This window comes from Limanda limanda, chromosome 1 (assembly GCF_963576545.1).
Source record: "Limanda limanda chromosome 1, fLimLim1.1, whole genome shotgun sequence".
NCBI classification, from domain to species: Eukaryota; Metazoa; Chordata; class Actinopteri; order Pleuronectiformes; family Pleuronectidae; genus Limanda; species Limanda limanda.
Genome location: NC_083636.1, coordinates 16,958,177 through 16,976,589, shown reverse-complemented (window position 1 = coordinate 16,976,589; position 18,413 = coordinate 16,958,177). Strand labels below are relative to the sequence as shown.

General features: G+C 44.1%; 1 protein-coding gene across 1 annotated transcript in view; it reads right to left on the bottom strand.

The window, feature by feature from the left end:
- Positions 1 to 226: 226 nt before the first annotated feature.
- Positions 227 to 18,413, bottom strand: part of cacna2d1a (calcium channel, voltage-dependent, alpha 2/delta subunit 1a) — an 83,204-nt gene continuing 65,017 nt past the window's right edge. The window contains exons 23-39 of the mRNA XM_061073709.1: positions 16,363 to 16,423; positions 16,148 to 16,254; positions 13,970 to 14,054; positions 13,665 to 13,727; positions 12,400 to 12,515; positions 12,208 to 12,279; positions 11,762 to 11,829; positions 11,636 to 11,674; positions 11,463 to 11,534; positions 8,318 to 8,467; positions 7,243 to 7,295; positions 6,766 to 6,821; positions 5,231 to 5,357; positions 4,382 to 4,494; positions 3,565 to 3,647; positions 1,802 to 1,890; positions 227 to 321 (exon numbers count right to left, since the gene is read on the bottom strand). Coding sequence (XP_060929692.1) covers positions 285 to 321; positions 1,802 to 1,890; positions 3,565 to 3,647; positions 4,382 to 4,494; positions 5,231 to 5,357; positions 6,766 to 6,821; positions 7,243 to 7,295; positions 8,318 to 8,467; positions 11,463 to 11,534; positions 11,636 to 11,674; positions 11,762 to 11,829; positions 12,208 to 12,279; positions 12,400 to 12,515; positions 13,665 to 13,727; positions 13,970 to 14,054; positions 16,148 to 16,254; positions 16,363 to 16,423 — 1,391 coding nt within the window. The 3' untranslated portion in view covers positions 227 to 284. The remainder of the gene's footprint in view (positions 322 to 1,801; positions 1,891 to 3,564; positions 3,648 to 4,381; positions 4,495 to 5,230; positions 5,358 to 6,765; positions 6,822 to 7,242; positions 7,296 to 8,317; positions 8,468 to 11,462; positions 11,535 to 11,635; positions 11,675 to 11,761; positions 11,830 to 12,207; positions 12,280 to 12,399; positions 12,516 to 13,664; positions 13,728 to 13,969; positions 14,055 to 16,147; positions 16,255 to 16,362; positions 16,424 to 18,413) is intronic.

Below are 18,413 nucleotides of genomic sequence, written 5' to 3'. Positions count from 1 at the left end.
TTCTTCGCTCGCACCCTCAGACCTGGTGAAATCACTGAGAGACCCCTGAAACCGGAAGAATGTGGGGGCTCACAGGTTTTTGCTTGTTAGTTACTTCTCATGGGGCGTTCATCGTTTTAGTGGCAGCGTCGCATGCTGGTTGCCATGTTGGAGAGTTGAAGGGGGGGAGCTAGAGGGTGCGATGAGGTCGTTCAGAGGTCATGACGGGACAGCGTGGTTTCTGGATCCAGTCAGAACCCAGAGCAGGACCAGCTGAAGAGACGCCATCAGCCAAAGCGGGGGCCTCAGGCTGGATGCCCCTCCACAGTCTGGATCCGCCTCCTAGCGCCGAGCGGCGAGGCAAAGAAGTGAAGTTACTGTTTGTTAAAAACCAACCCAATAAACAGTTTTAAGATGGTAATTTCCTAAATTCCTCCCACAAACAGCCGTAGCTTGCCTGCTAAATTACATTTCGTATCAGCAACATTAGCATTTTGCGGTATTGTGTTATGTTTACACATCCTAAAAGCTTATTCTCTCGTAGAATATCATGAATGTTGAAATAAGATTCATATTTTGGATTTAAATCAAATAAAAAAAAACAACAACCAATTCTTTCAGGGTTTTCATAGCTACCAAAGCTAATAACATCTGCCGGTTAACATTTTGGCAGTCAAGTCTTCTTGTATCTTAAAATAAAGACAAATTCAACTATTACTGTAAATCTGCAACTCTTAAACTGTGTATGTTGTACAACAGGAGAAAGCTTGACAGGCGTTGCTAGCGTTGCTAATAAAGCTTAGAAATTGGTCTATTGGAACCTCAGGGTATAAGGAGGAAATATCACAAGGCTTCAAAATGTCATTTTATTTACGTAACTAGAATTATGCATGGCACGATACTGATAAGATATTGTCTGGTAGAAGAGGAGGGATGTTTCACTGAGGAGCCGTTGATAATCATTTAAAAGGTGCATGGATCAGGGTACAAACTAGAAGTGAAGAGTCTTATGGAGCTCATGCCTGGATACGTCAGTGATCACATGTCAGTAGAGACAGGCACCAGAGTTAATTGCCTGAGACGAATTATGATGGATGGGTAAATGAACAAAGAGCATAGCTTCAAAGACTGGGAGGCAAGTTTGGGAAGGTAAAGACAGATGGAGGTAGAACATACAGAGACTGACAGGTAACAAGGATAACTGCAGGCACGCAAGATCAAATGAGGAGAATAAGTTAGATAAGGTGAGGAAAGTTGAGGATATCAGGGGAAGGAGAGCGACTGTTACAATCAAAGATTTTCAAGCTGATTTCAGACATAAGCTCTTGGAAAATGTGAGCACAACAGGAGATTGTCTGGAGAATGTCCGGAACATTCAGGCAAGAGGTGGCAAGGACACGCCCCCATAAATTCAGTTGCAGAAATTATGTTTTTGTTGACAGCACATCGAAACCGATGCGAATCTCGTTGTCTTTCTGTTTCAACATGTACTTTGGCATCTCTCACGTGTACGGCACCTCTCTTTCATCCTGAGTTATTCTAAGTATTTTTGTTTTTTTGTTTTAAAAAACCTCATAAATACGCCCACTTGCTTTCTTGAACATTTTCATGCTGTGCTCTCACATGGGATCACTTGGACATTTTGCTAGAGGGCTGGCAGAAGAAGTTCTGGATTACGTCTGGAGCACCCGACTTGGATTTTCATTCTCACATAAAGCCCCTCCGGGAAAAATTCAGGCAAATGTTCATCAGAGCACGTCTGAAAGCAGCTTTAGATTGAAAATAAAACAAGCTGAGAAAAAGCTAGAGTTATGGGACTGACCCGAGACAGCACATGAACAGTGGCAGCAGTAACATGAGCAGAGAGGAAACCAATGGGGAGCCTGAGCTCCTTCGGCACATGGCCTCATCCTAACCATCAACAGCCAATCACACAGCGGGAAACAAGAGAGAGAGAGAAAAGAGAACCATGCAGCAAATTAGTGAGAAGTTAGAAAGCAAACATGAGCAGAAAAGGCAGAAAGCAATACTTCAAGTGGACAAATAGTCGTACGAAGACAGAAACATTCACTTCAGAGACAAGCGTGTGACAGAAGAGTTAAGAACTAGTGTGGGGGTGTGTTTGTGTGTATGAGTGTGTGCAAGACAGTGCAGGCAGAAGAGTTACTTGATAAGACCGACACAGTCTGACATTGGAAGAAGACTTAAGTGAAAACAAACAGGGACAGTCAAGTACAGAGGTTTCACACGCAGAGATTCGGTGCGGCTCTTAAAAAAAGGTTTGTTTAGCTTAGTTCTTCATAAGGAAGGAAACAACCAACGGTTTGTCTCTGCGTGAGAAGTCAGCACAAACACAGAAAAATAAAAGAGGAGAAGAGACATGCGCCATGTGAAGATATTAGAGATGGAAAGGTGCCATGGGCAGGACTTCTTCACGGAGGTACACTGTTTCATATCAGAGAATAGAGAACGGATTCAGGGCTCTGACCAGGGAGACTAAACGTTTTATTTTCTTTCAATCGGAATGAAATCCTTCTGGTCGCAATTTTCATTTGTGCAAACTGATCAAGTTATATCATTTTTAGGAACACACATGGAAAACATGTCCCACAAACAGTCACCACCGGGGTACAGCTTTAATCTCCGTTCTGTTGTCTGTTGGTTACTCATTTAGCAGAACGTTTCAACATTAGGTGGAAGAATGGAACACGACTCAAGAATGAACCCATTCAATTCTGGACAAAGGAGCGGATCCAGGCTTTTTGGACAATTTGACAATGTGTGAATGTCAGAGGAGTTGTCCAACTCTGCTGCTTCCTTCAAATCGACAGTGCCTTCAGATCCTGACCTGCAACTGTGCAACTTAATTTTTTGGGATTAGCAATGCACTAGCACCGAACAGCTGATGGACAAAGTCGGCTGTTAGCAGTGGAGCATTAAGCAGCTAACCAGTTGCTTAAAAACTAAAATGTGATTATTGGAGAGTAAACGTGAAACTTCAGCTCTCCAGGGATACAGAACTCCACAGTAATGCTGAGGTCTGTCAACCCTTCATGGAGCGAACACACATACCATAATAACTTCATCATAATGTATGTTGCTCATGTGTTTTCAACTTGTTACACTGTTTCCAAGTGGACAAAATAAATCACGTTAATAGCTGTTATATGGTAATTTTGGTTTATTGGACAGGCCTTACCCTGTGTTTAAATCCCGGACGTGGATTTTCAGATGATTTTAAGAAGTAGGAGTTCTCTTAGTGCTATAAATACCAAAGACTAACTGAGGCTTAGTCCTGCAAACTGACTACATTGTCCTTGGCATAGACTGAAATGGTTTTAACAGCGAATCCCAAACTGTAGCCTCGGGGCACACACTTTAATTTGAAAGGCTTCTATATTTCAGGCTGGATTTCTCTTTTGCAAAACCTTTTAAATCCTTATGAGAACAATAAACTCACCAGTCACTGCTCAGCCGCTTGGCCTAATCAAACCATTTTTGAAAAAAATTACACAGAGCACCCTCAGCAACGCAGTTCAAATATTTTTTACTCAGAGCGGCGGAGGTCTGACGAAAGCAACTTACATGTTCAGTGTTATCAAAACAGACTGCGGGCCCTTTCCTGTACCGAGGACTCTGGGCCAGCTCACAGGGATCGGGACCTTCAGCTGGATGAGTGACGTCAGGAACATGACAGGTTGTGACAGAGTGATTAATCACAGCGGCAACAAACGCTTTTCTTTTCTTCAGAAGACACTCAAGTCTGATTACCACCCGGTAAAATAATTACACTTGGGATTGTGATAACTGTGGAAAATCACCGGGATGCATGTTGTGACTGTCCAAATCAATAGATTCAGTTTAATTGCAGCGTGACTTTTACAACATGAACCAGGTTGTCTCCTCTAGGAGCTCGAGCACATTGCTCAATATCTCAACGATGTGGCAGGCGCTTTCTTGCGATGTGTTGTCCTCCAGGATTTGTCTATAATTGACCGCAGCCCTGTGAGCCGGAGAGAAGATCACAGATTTGTTTGCAAAACTATCCCACACCGCCATCTGCAATACAGACACAGAGAAACACAGGCACATCTGGATCCCGGGCCAAATTTTGGACGTCATTTACAGTGGAAACGATCATTGCGTACTTTATTTGTCACTTGTTTATGCTCCCACGTTATCAAGTCTGATGATGGAGAACAAGACGCCCGGAGAAACAACATTCTGCCGTCCTACTGCAAGTACTGCTCACTGTAAGGAAGTCAGCTGATAGTGACATGTCACGATCAGCGTCTGTCCATGGTTATCTCGTCAGTAAACATTAACATCTTAAACATCTGTCCCCCTGAACCCAGTGCACATGTCCCCTGCCAGGCGATAGCTGTGTTAGGTAAAAGGATACACGGCTCCTCATCCTGTTTCATCAGGGTGGCGTCACAGGATGAGCAGGTGAGTTTCGCATCAGCGATGATAAAGACCAGGTTAGTCTTGGGCAGCTTTTCAGCGTGGTAGAGCCTGGAGAGGAACAGACGCACACAGGAGACACATGAGCGGTTGTTGACACATGGGCCAGACTCCAGGAAAGATGGAGATACAATTTCAATGAATCATTCTCACAGGAGATGCAGAGAGTTGAATATTTATCCAGAGCAATGAAAGGAGGACACTGATTTCCCTCTGTTACGTTTATGCATTTGTTTCGATGAAGAGCTGCTAAAGTAGAGAGTAATTATTTCTCATACATGACTTTGTAACACTCCAGAAAAGCTCTGATCTTTAACACAACCTGTAAACCGCAAACACAATGAGAAACACACTGTGGAATCAGGTTGCCTAACAGCTTCTATTCCTTAGGGGACACAAACCTGCTGTGCCAACCCTGTCGTCCAGGACCTGGACTGAAACCCACATGTCGCTGGTGCACAAATGATTTTCTCTGCTTTTTTATGGTGGTCGTAAAACAGGGGAAAAAGTGTGCGCAGCTAATGCGCAGGAACGGCACACGGCGTGCCGGCAGGCACTCTATTAGCCGGCACGAGGGGGCCTTAAAACGCACACACACACACAAGTTCACAGTAACACACATGACCGTGCCCAGACGGTGGTCCCCACTGGTGACGTGACTTCACCTCTGTGGCATGAGAGGTTTTACAGCCCTCCACCTCTGGGGACTTCACTGGTGTCTCATGGATGCGAATGCAGATACTCAGAGTGTGAGTGTGTGTGTGTGGAGCGAGTGTGAAGCTCTTACCTGGAGCAGTTCTCACAGTCCACTGTGCCTCTGAAAGACACGTTGTTGTTCAAAAAGTAAAACTGGGTTTGTTTGGTGATGCAGACTTCCTTCAGCATGGCATCTGACAAGTCATCGTCCACTTCAGCTGGAGATATTTCAACAGGAAATACACTTCATACATAAATAACAATGAAAACAATCTATATTTATAGAGCACTTTTCAAAGGCAGAAACTAAAATCAGCCAAGTCCTAAAATCATGAAGTCTGAAAGACAGTGGTACTAAATACTTCAAAGTACAGACATATACTGTGTATATGCAGTATATGTCTGACACAGAACTCATTAAACTTTATACAGAAAGTATAGAGTTTAACATTTATACTTTCTGTCGAGAGAGATATGGTCGAAAATGGTTGACATGAGCAAAACTATCAACTTAGACATTTGGGTTCAACTAAACAAGCTATAACATAATATAAATATATTTTATCCATGTAAAGTTGATATAATAATGAGTTTAAGTCTGTTATTATTTGCCCTTTTAGCTCCAACTCCTGTGGCAGATTTGTGAATATTAACCTTAATTCTAGGCAAGATGTGCAGATGCTTTTCTGTGAGAGATCCAAAGAGTAACCTTGTGGGCCATAAAACCCAAATAAAAAAAAAAAGCTGAAAGATGCTAAAAAGACAGGAGCCAGAAGGGAAGCTTGAATTACGCCTCTCCTGCATCTTTTCGTACATCTGCTGCCGCAGTTAAACAACAAGAAATTAACCCTGCTACCAAAATGTTAATGCACAATAAACTAAAGCTGCCTGTCAGACAAAACTACTCCACATCCAGATGCACAAAAACATATTGGATTTACATTTTGTTGGGCTCTTGGGATTCCGTGGTGCTTAAAAATCTTGTATCCATAAGCTTTGCAGCAAATTCACAATTTAGTGGACTTTGACAAACAAAAGAAGGAGCTGATGAACAAACCAGCAGACACGCAGAGCCTGGATCTTCCACCTGAAGAGTCCTTTCACTCAAATTAAAATGTCCTCACTTATGCTCGGTGGTATCCAGCCTTGCAGGCAGTTCTGGTTCAAGTGTTTTTAAAACATCCACCGACGTCATCATGAGAAATAAAACTGTAAAAACAGAGAGACCTGCCATTTTGTCCTGGTTTTAATCTGATGGTTATCTGTGTTTTCTAAAAGCTTAATTTGTATTCGCACAGAAATTCCACCCACACGCATGACCCCCAGTGGCGTATGTGCTCCAACTTGCACACAGCTGAAGATCTGAAGATGGATGAGTAATGGGCTGTGATTAACTGCTGAGTGATAAATGGTTCCCAAACACGTTGTATGTGGTGAGCTATTACACCAGAATTTCAAGAATAAAACACAATTACCCAACGATGTGTTTCAGGCCTTATCAAACTAACAACTGTTACCAGATCGTTTCCCTCATGACGATGCCCAGAGGCAGATCAGTGTTGCACAAAACTTAATCACAAGGTCTGTGCTGGTGTTTTCACTGGCTTCAATCTGATGGGAGCTCACCTGCTTCCAGGAAGTTGGGGAATGTGACGCTGACCAGTATCTGCTGCAGTATCGACCTTAGAGGCAAAACAAATTTATATCTCAAAGATGATTTCCTGATTCGCTGAAGCGTCATTTACAATAAACCAATCTGGGTTAAAACCAATTCCTTGTTTGTTGAAAGATTTGAATCTGATAAGAATTCATTGTTATTGGATATTTTGTAAAACAAGCTGTTAATGACATCAAGACACTGAGTTGGAGAATACATCAAGAGAAGATTTTGAGGAATGCTGAGTGTCTTGGGAACATTTCAGCTATTAAACAGATGCTATACATCCAGTTTAGAGGAATAAATCCTTGCCTGCTTTCTATTACCATGTGAGGTTAAAGATTTTTATACTGTGTAATTTTGTTATGAATCATTTGACCAAAAAATGGGATGAAATTAATGACAACCACATTGTTAAAAGGTCAATAAAAAAACATGACACTCACCAGGCTGCAGCTGTCGCCCACCATCCTAAACTCAATATATCTGCGATTGTGGGCTGACAGGGACAAACAAGATGAAAATGAATATCAGAGCAGGACAGAATTATCTACTTAATAACTCATGGGGCAAATCACATTAAGCTGGTCGTACCAATCAGAACATCCTGCTCGTGTGGCTGCAGTCGAGCCGATGCGCGGAGAACTGACGGCTCCAGCCAATTCGGAGAGGAAGTTCGAAGACAATCCTCGTCCACAGATGTGAGCGTACGTTCGTAAACAAAGTAGCACACGGCTCAAATAAAAGGACCCGACATGCTGCTTCGATTATGCTTAGCATGCGATGGCCTTGTTTTGGTGAATCACGGGCTGCGTCCCTTTCTCCTCCGTCGATGGCATGTCGAGTCATCGGGGAGATTTAACACATTCCACTGCCTGTTGACAGCGGCTTTGATCAGAACCAGCATCTTTCATCTCACCTGGGCAACTCAGGCATGTCTCACACTCAGGCATGTCTCAAAACGGCTCCGGCCGACCGGAGCCGTTTTGCGTTGTTCATTTAGGAACATGGATCTCTTCCGCCGGTAACCGCTCCATCTAACGCTACCGGTAATGTTAAACCTTTTGAGGATCTGAGGTGGCGTCAGAGTGATGTCTGCGGACAATTTGCATCTCTTCACCGCGAGTTGTGCGTTTTGCAAGTGACGAAGAACAGTGCCCCCTTCTCCCCACTTACCCGAGCACGCCAGACCACCTAATCCTGTCACTGCTGCTGCAGCTCCCACTCTAACGCGTTCACCATACCCTCTGCTACCCCTCTCATCTGCTCGGTGCAGATTTATGGTTCCCTGGTGACTGACGGTGTGTGTGTGAGTCGTAAGTTTAAAAAAAAAAATGCATGTTTACTCGCATCTGTCCGTGTGCTCATGCAGGGAAATGAGTAGATGTATGTATGGATAGGAAAATGTGTGAACATGTAAGTGTAGGTGTGCACATGTGGATGACAAAGTGTGTCTGTGGTAGGTTGTGTGTGTGTGTGTGTGTGGGTGTGTGTGCATGATCTCTGGCTTATGTAACTCACCACGTAGACTGATCGCAGGCCTGCAGCCGCCTTGCTCTCCTTCTTGGGGTCACAGAGCGACTGGTAGTCGTAGGTCTGCTTGTAGGTGAACAGGGAGTCGTTCAGGCTCCTCATGAGGACGGGGTCGACCACGCCAAAGAAACGTCCGATCTAATGGATGCAGGAGGAGTGGAGACATGAGTTAAAACTGTTAAAATTGCTTTTTCGGTGACGCCACATTCAGAATGTGTTTGTAAACATGCGTTAAACTGCTTATAGACCATTTGGGTGCATGACCCCCCCCCCCCCTGCTTCAGCGTCATCGGCTTTAGTTTCGCAGGCATCTAAAAATGGTTGGACGGACTCTAAACTCCGATGTGTAGGAGTTTGTAAGGTGACCTGGCTGGCTGCAGTTTACAGATATCTCATCTCCTCCATGTTAGTGGGTGGGACATGGACTGATTTAAAAAGACAAATGAGTTTGAGGTAGCTCTTATCACACCTTTGTATGTTCCAAGTGTTCATTAGTGGTTAGATACTATAAAAAATGAGGTGAAACATCATGATTGACAGCTGAGACTTGACCCAGGATTGGTTGAGCGGGTGTATCAGCGGGACCTGGACGCCGCGGCTCCACCCCCCATCCCCTGCTGTGCAGACTCTGGCTTTTGACTTGGGAAGTGGAGATGCGTCGTCCATCTTCATTTACGTTCGACAGGAACTCGACACAGACAATCCCTGATGGCCTCACAACAACTTCACAGGGAAACGGTCTCAGTAACAAGGTGCCACTGAGAAATAATGGAAAATCTTATAAATGTTAACACCACTGACGGAAGATTTTCTAGTTTAGAGCACTTTGACATTCATAAACTCCTGTCCTGCAACGGTTAAATCTATGTAAAACAGTGAAGAATGTGTAAATGTGTGCCGAAGGTGTTTCCCTCACACACACTCGGAGTAACTCGACCTCAAACCAGGATGATGGACTTCACTTTAATCTGATTAACACAGTCCGCCAGGCAACTATAAATTTCAGCCTCGAGGAAGTAGTTTGTCTCGGCATCTCCGTGGTGTGACATGACCGTGTGCATGGGAGCGTTTAAGTATTTTTCTATCCAGGAGGGATAACGTTAAATATTCATCTTTGTGTGTGTGTGTGTGTGTGTGTGTGTGTGCGTGTGTGTGTGTGGAAATGCAAACTATCCCTTTCCTTCCACTTTTGTAAGGTCACTGTTAACAAGCCATCCTCCGCATATCCATTCCTCCTAAGTGCAACGGCCGAGCAATATATAAATCTTCCAATCTATAAGGTAAAGGAAGCCTTCTCTCTCCCCCCCACCCCCCGTGCAATAACACAAATAATGAATTAACAGTCACAACCCAGTCGGCTGCAGACTCCCGGAGGGTTTGGCAGAAAAAAGAAAGAGAGAAAAGACCGAGCCGGAGAGTGAAAGACATAAAGAGGGGAGAGAAAGCGAGAAGCTAGCAGAGGGAGAGAAACTTTGCTCCTGTAGGAAATATGATTGAGAGCTCACAACGTTCTCCAAACAAGGCCCCGGGTCCCTCGGTTTTAGTGCTGCTGCCAAACTTCAGAGGGCGACTGATTTATCCGGCACACACCCAGCCCTGATTAGGAAGGGGCCAAGGCTGCATGAAAAAACATTGACTCAGACGACAGCAGGGGCCCCGGCTCCTCGCGCTATGGATGGGGCAGCGGGGAGTGAGGCTGAATTGACTGGATACTGTATGTGTTTGTGCTCCAATCTCAAGGGTCCAAAGAGTCACATTAGTTTATTTTTTGCTTGCATTGTTTAGGTGGATCACAGTGAAGTGACACCACAGGATATGAAAGACATAGCTGCTCTCATTTCGGATGTGAAAAATGAAGAGTTGATTTTATTCCTGTAATCAAAACTACACAGGTGCCATATGGGCAATGACGGCTGCATATTTCATTCAGGAAGTTGAGCGGGTCTGTTAACCAGAAGGTCAGTGGTTCGATCCCCGGCTCCCCCAGTCTGCATGGGCAAGGCACTTGACCGTAAATTGCTCTACCTGCAGGGTGTGAAGGGTTGAATGTAACTTGTAGTGTCAAACGCTTTAATTGGACAATAAGACGAGAAAAGCACTAGATGCTAAATACATTCTGTTCACCATACTGAACAATGAAGTGTTTACAGTGTGAAAGATCATTTAAAACAAACGTTTAAACTCAAGGTCGATTCGTAGACACAGACATAAAGTCTACTTCTGCCCACTCTCCAGACATGAAGCCCAAATATCCCGCACTTTTTATTTAAATTCAACCTTGTGATTCTCGTCTATGAAAAGTGAGAGAATAAACCTTTTTATAAATGTTTTCAAATAAAACCTTAAAATCTTACAAACCACAATACTGATACAGTTTAATCAAATCATTAAATTTTACTAAAAATGTGACAACCATGGAAAAATGGATTTTGCGATGAGGTAATCAATTACGTCTTTCCTAGAAATTGACTTTCTTCTGTTTCAAATAAGTTATAAATGACAAATCATATTATTGGTTTATAAAACACATCACTAATTTGATAAAGATCAGTTATTTAAGAGCAAATTTTGGATTTCCAGGTTGGGATGATTCTGAGCATGACTGTTGCTGATGATTTGAAACAAAATTGATTTATTCCCAAAAATGTCATGAGGAGATTATATGTCCACTGGCATCCACACCAATTGGAGGAGCAGATGATCTGCTGCTATTTGTTTATCTGAGGTCATAAAATGTTCCCCTTCCCCACACACACTGGAATCCTTCTTGGTGTGAGGCTTTATTGAGATACAAAAAAACATTTTCAAGAATCCTAAAAACATCAAAAAGACAATACTTGATCATTTGTGAAGGTTGTTTCCTTGGAGCGATGTCAAATTAGTTAATCTTGTGAATACCACAAATATATCAAAAGGCTTCACTAAACAGTTCTGAAGTATCGTGGAAAAAGTTTTCCACATGGCTTTCGAGTTCTGCTCCAGAAACAAAATGATTACTGATGGTCAGACCCACTCACAGAGTCATGTACTGATCATTATATCCCCTGATGATGCCAAGTGGATACAAATAGTCCTGGGATAGAACGTGGTTTTATTTTCATGTCTGACCTGAGAGTTAAATGCACGGACCCACCTGATCAATATATTCATCTCGGTTGGACATCACCAGGAAGCCCCCGTCGTCCAGAATGACGCAGTCTACGTACTGGAGTGACACAGATATGACTTCAGTGACATTCTCAAGATTCTCATTATTAACAACAGCTGAAGTAATATAAAAAAAAAAGAAGCAATTAAACGTCTTACCACGTCATTTCTCTGACATCCACAGATCTCATCGTTGCACTGTCAACACAACAGGGGGATAGAGTGATGAGTGAGAGCCGTCACGTTGTGCGTCAGAGTGTCACGCTGGCACGGAACAATACTCACATTGGTCCTCTGCGTGGTGTTGATGAACCTCGCCATCCAGGCGCTGATGTCCAGCTTCACGCCGGCAACTGGGACAAAACACAAAAAGCCAGACGTCCTAGATCATCGTGGGACCTCTGCGTCAACTCTACTCTCTGAACTTGGAAAATGCGAAGTCGGCCAAGAAATGCAGGAGACAAGACAACCTGATGTGTGGCTTGTGCATGTTTGTGTGTATGTGTCATAGCAGGGGGGGGGGACTTGACAAACGAGGGGTAGTCGTCTTTAAATAAGAGTCTGTGTGTGTGTGTGTGTGTGTGTGTTTTTATAGCTATATTATCAAAAATGTAGGCGTGCACATTGCTGTAAGTGTGTGTTTATGTACAAGTGGCACAGCGAGGGAGTCAACTTGAGAAACGACTAGAGTAAGTGCATAAATGTGTGTGTGTGTGTGTGTGTGTCCTTACCAGCTGGTTTAAGTAGGATACCATCAATATTGATCTCCAACGCTCTGCTCACCAGCACTGTGTCGTCGCTTGCTGCAAGAAGGACAACGGAATTAATGTATAAATACACACACACGCACACACACACACACACACACACACACACACGCACACACGCACACATGCACACACACAAACAGGGTTGTTACTCACTGTTGTCTTTCTCTGCGTAGGGTGTTGGAGTGAAGATGTACAGATCATTGTCCAAAGTTCGCTTGTAGAAACTTGACTCGTACGTCTCTGCTTCTTCGCTCCAGTACAGCCCGGCACTGTCAAATGCATTTATGTAAAACAACACAGACACAGACACAGACACACGCACACACAAGACATCTTAAATTCCAACTACAGATCATTTTCCAATTTTTCCATTTTCTTTCACTCACACTTGAAAGAAGTCTGGCAAGCGAACCACCTGGTGATTGCTGGTCTCTGACATTTCGGACTTTGCTCAAAACTTTATTGGCAGCATTGTTTAAGCATTTTAGTGTCGCAGGTCATTTCTAGATGGAAAAAAAAAACTCATTTTATCACAATTTTCCCTCTGGGGCACCTCAAGGATCTGATTCGGGTCCAATGCACTATTCATATCTGTCTCTCAAGCTCATCCTGCTAAAGCATCTCAACACATTTCTCATGAACTGCTCGTCCAGGCCTATCTTCTAGCTTCCAACTTCAAAATATTAAATTTCACATTCTGCTGCTCCCAAGGTGAATAAATCGTTGTTATCAAATGCTTCTTTGACCTCTGCCATGTCTCCAAATATCTAAAAAACAGACTTGTTTTCATGTAACTAAACTAGGTCACGACAAGTTGTGAAGACATAGAACAAACAGCTCTAGCTCATAACTCGTAGCAGTTGTCTGTTAAACCAACTGTCACGGACAAGGGGGATGCAAGCAGAAGATCAATCAAGCTACGTTCCAACCCTAACCTATAATCATAAGCTTGGGGTGTCACCCTTTGGTGTGAGAAGTTTGGACATCTGAAGGGAGACTATTGGAGACCCACTGCTTCATCACAATCACAAAATTGTTGAGGTGGTTATCATCTAATTGGGATGCCAATTGCGGTCAGATTCCACTGCCAGGGGAAAAAAACAGTTCAGGTCCAGAACATGCTGGAGGGATTATCAATCCCAGCTGGAAAACCCAGGGATCCAAAGAAGGAGTTGGAATAAGTAGCTAGGGACATAATGATAAGGTCCTATTGGTTGGTTTTCTTAACCTGTGACCTGCAGTTGACAGGTGATCTGGTTTTATACCATCACTTATACAAAATAAGGCTTTTCATGTGTAAACTGCAGGTTCCTTGGCAGACCACACCGTTGTTCCCTTATCAGATAATCCCAACCATACCGTCTGCTCCTCTCGCTGCTCCTAAATCAGCAGCCCCCTCTCAACAGGTTGACACGTACCTTTTGGGGTAGACCCGCGTGATTCCACCATCAGTGGCAACAAATCTGGCCGAGACACCGAGCCTGACAAGCAGAAAAGATGAAGCCATAAAACATACAGTTACAAAAGTCTGGAATGTGCTTTGTACCTGCATGACATTTACTGGTGATGCGGAAATATTTGAACCATCTGTACTCTGGTTATTTTCCAATCGGGACATTGGTTACCAAACACCAAGCAACAAACCGCATTTCAGCTGGTTTTTGCTGGATCATCATAAAAACACTGACGGTTGAAGTTGGCAAAACATCTACGCGGCACTTACTGCAGCTCATTTTGTTTCCAAAGCTTAATCAGGTCTGAGGTTATGCCTGCATCCAAGAGCAGCCTGTTCACCAGCTCCACGTTACCTAAGGGGCGAATGAGAAAAGTCAGCACGTTATCTTTCAGCGCTGATTTGATTTTGTCTGCTGACGGATCAGAAATTGCTTAGGGAGTGTTGAGAGGTTCTGTCTTTTATCTGTCAGACATCTCATTCTGAAAGTGTGACATCTCTGTTGAATAAATGCTGTCAGATGTTTGTTGTGGAGACATTATGGCCTCAAGGTCTGAACAACATGGGTGTTCCAGAAAAGGGAAAAGTAGCTGGGAGAAAATCAGTCACGTAAAAATAAGAGAGAAGGAGTTAACAAGTGTGGGTTCATTCGACAAACTCTCTTATTTACAGACTCAAGACGCAACTGTAACCATAACCTTTCACCACGGAAAACGAATCAATTCATATGGTCAAAATTTTGATTTAAATCGGTTCATCTGTGAGTCCAGCCAAAAAAAAGTGCAAGAATTCCCTGGAGGGATTCCCTCTTGAGATGCTGCGTTCATAAAACCCAAAATGTGGTTCGTAAGGTCACAGAAACTTGACTTTTGACCCATACAATTTCCAATTAGCTCACCCATGAGATCGTATGAACATTTTTATTAAATTTAAAGAAATTCCCAAGAGCATTAAATGATATATTGCTAAATTTTCAAGCCCCAACACGGTCGAGCAAATCTGACAGACAGGGGAATGTTTTTTGTAAAAAAAGTAAAAGATGATACCTCACCATGAAATTTGAATTTCATAGAAAGCTATGACTCAAATGTCTTTGATGCCACCGAGGTGCAGGCGAGTGGGTTGATGGAGGTGTAACCAAATTGCATTCCGAGACGTCCGACACGACCACATGACGAACAGAACAGAGCGATAAAAAGCCGCTCGCCCACTCTGTGGGTCCCGCCTTCCTCTTTTGAACGCTCGGACGACCCGCTCCAGTCCACTAAGGTGGAGGCTCGGCGATACACCTCCACCACCTCCTCCAACGTTTATGACACACCACACACATCAGAGAAAACAGCTGGTGTAACACTTTATCCCGCACCCCCACACCCCCTTTGTGCGGTGGTTTTCATTAGGGATCTTTTATTGAAGGCAGCCCAGGAATTCCTAATGTACTTCAACTTCTTCGCCACTGCAGTGGCTTTAACCGTATAAGCGTGTAACGATACCCGAGCTGCCAATAGTCCACCGGGGCCCCGACTCCTCTCTCTCTCTCTCTCTCTCCCTCTGCGCTCCCTGTGGACTCCATTAAACTCGCAGCTAATAACGGTGAAAGTAATATTTCAATCGGGTGAAAAGTTTTATTGGAGTGATCATGTCGACGTGTTTGAAGCGAGTTCCTAAATCCAAACCGTCAAATTACACTAGGGGACAAAATAAAGGGACTTTTATGAATATCTGGGGACCTATTGTATTAGTAGGCAGAAATATGGGGGGGGGGGGGGGGGTGATGCACATCATTGAGTTTATGCAAGAAAATGCCAAGGATGTTAATGCGTTGGTCAGATGTTTGGGAGAAGGTCCACCGGCCTGATTTGTGTTTTATTGCTCCGCCCGCCGTCTTGGCTTGACGTGTCCTGCTCTTTCTCACAAACACACAGTAATTGGATGAGGTCGAGCGGCTGTAGGCGGGGTGTGGAAGGAATATTGCCGGTGAATATTGTGTGTGTGTGAGCGCGCCCGTGTCACATCTAAGCCGCCGTACCTCACACATGTGCACCGAGGCGTGTGATGGTCAGACTTTTAGAGTTAGCGTCAAATGGGTAACACGAACTCGGGGGGCTCCACATTACAAAGCTTTGCCTGCTCATGCACACCAAACCATCCAGCCAGACCTGTATTTCACTGGGAAGGGAGACCTCTGGGAATAGGTTTGGGGTTTGGCGCTCTTCCATTAAATGCTCAGTGCACACCTTAATGCCAAGCCAGATGGTTGAAGCTCATTCACATATAAGTACAACACCGAATACCGTAAATCCCTTTGAGATGCAAATAGAAGTCTGGAGGGAGAACCAGGTCTTATTGCTGCAGAACCAGTGTAAAAGCTTTTTATTCTCAATGAAAATGTCCCAGTTGACGGCGGCGGGAGTTTTTCAAGGTGAAGAACTGCTCTTCGATACTCACACATGGGGTTGTTTGGAGTCTTCGTGTCGATGTAGTTGTTGAACTCCATGAGGAACTCTGTGTTATTTGTGTTCTTGTCGGGTAGTTTTAAATCCTTACAGTACACCCTGCAGGGTGGGGGGTGGTGGGGGGGGGGGAAGAGAAAGGAACCTCTGTGTCATAACGTTACGAATCATTCAGACAATCTAAACCAAATAAACGACATGTCAACTCACCTCGGAGCGATGAACGTGTAGCCGTATTCATCAAACTTGTCGGCGAGCAGACTTTCAGAAACTGGTGAAAGGGACAAAATATTATGAGTTCTCGTCCTCACACGGGTCAGAGTCCGACAGTTTAATACTAGAGGGATTGTATACAGAGGAGATTGGGAATATTTAACAACGCACAAAAAAAAGAGCCGAATAAATATTAGGGGCCATAGATCCGTGAAATTAACACCACGTTCCTCCTTCTTGTCCTAAGATTAAGATATTTAGCCACAAAGCCAAAATATGAAAATGATAAACCACCATACTAATAAAATGGACAATTCAAAGCAAAAATTTTGCCCAATTCTACTCGTTCTGGGTAAAGGACCAACAAGGCTTGTGAACAACAGGAGAGAGATAAAAGTAAAGGAGGAAACAAATTAAATACTTGCCATTTTTCCCTGGAGTGGAAAAAATCCCAGCAGAGAGAAAGTGGGCGAACGAGAGAATCGTCCCCCGGGGGAGGATAAAGATGAGAGGGAAAAGAGAAAGGGGAGGGGGGGGAAAAGAAGGACAGGGTAAAACCACAGGGGTCAAAGGTGACACAATATTTTATTCACAGAGCGACTCCAGAATAGAAATATTGCATTCCAAACAGAAGAGCTTTGGATGGAGATGGAGACGGAACAGAGAGAGCGGCTCACGATGTGGTCACACGTGTTCAACGTGACGATGTGGACGTGTTCTCAGCGGTGCCATTAGCATTCTTCTCGTAAGTCAGCGATGTCTTTAGCATCAGAATGAACTGATGGGGATTAACCGCGGCTCGTAACCTTGACGTTTCTTTGACATTCTCCAAAGCACATTGTGTCGACAGTTGATTATACAGTACAGCAGCATTTCTCATGACGACATGGGGCTACCCCCTTGTCCTCTTCGGTGGCCATGATTGGGAAATAATTGCACCCATGTGGTTTCGCTTTGATATTTGGCCCCCCGACTTCTTAATCCAACGCGGCATCTCGTAATGATGGATCGCAGGGAGATTTAGGGAGTGACGGCTGCATGCATTTGCTGTGCTCTCGCATGCCTCTTTGCACCGATGATGACATTCCTGCCAGATCTTTTTCGGAGGGTTTTTTTTTCCCACCGTGAACGACTGAGTCAGGGAAATATCTAAGACGTGCAGCTACGTCCAAAAATCCGTCCAAACTGTGAACGGGTTCCAGCAGGAATCAATCTCACAAATAGAAACATGCAAGACAAGAACCCGGAGCGGCTCAAATGCATGACAAATAAGAAAATGGAGAAAGCGGAGCATGGGAGGTTTTTAAAAAAATGACATTTATATTCATTCTCTGGAAAAGTAGAGAACAGACACGAGTCATTGCTGCGGTTTTTAGACAAACCACAAGAGCTTAGCCGTGTTTTGTGGAGATTGAGAAGTCGATGCCAACAAACAAGATGGAGATGATGACACAGCACACGGGAGGACAGGCAGAGGAGATGACGGTTAGTGAATTAAGCTGGACCCTGTCTTTCATTTAACAGGCCTGTGAAACTCACAGTGAGTCAAAGTAAATAAATAAATGAGTAAATAAAACAAAGCTCAGATTTTGGGTGCAGACCCACAGCTTTCTCCTTTATGGCTTCAACTTTAAACAGCACAAACATCCTGTCCTCATTTCTTCCCTCTGCAGCGGATCAGTGCCAAAACCACATCTGAGGGCCATTTGAACAGGTGGGGGGGTTAAACACATACGTGCACACGCAGACATTCACACCCCGTCTGCAACGCGCTGTGTGGGCACGCATCGCATGCGAAGCGCCGCTTCTCAGAGCAGACGCCAGCTCCACTCGGGATAACAGAATTGTCATTAGAAGCCATTTAATGAGGAAAAAACTGGCAATGAAAACAAAATGCTTCTGTGTTTTGCGAGTGTTTGACGAAGCAGGTCAGACGTGAAGTAACGGCCAACGTCTGCAGGTAGTTAGACAGTTAGGAGACGGCGGGGGGGAGGGGGTTAGGAGGTAAAGCACAAGAGGAGGATACTTGCCCAAAAATGCTGCAGGGG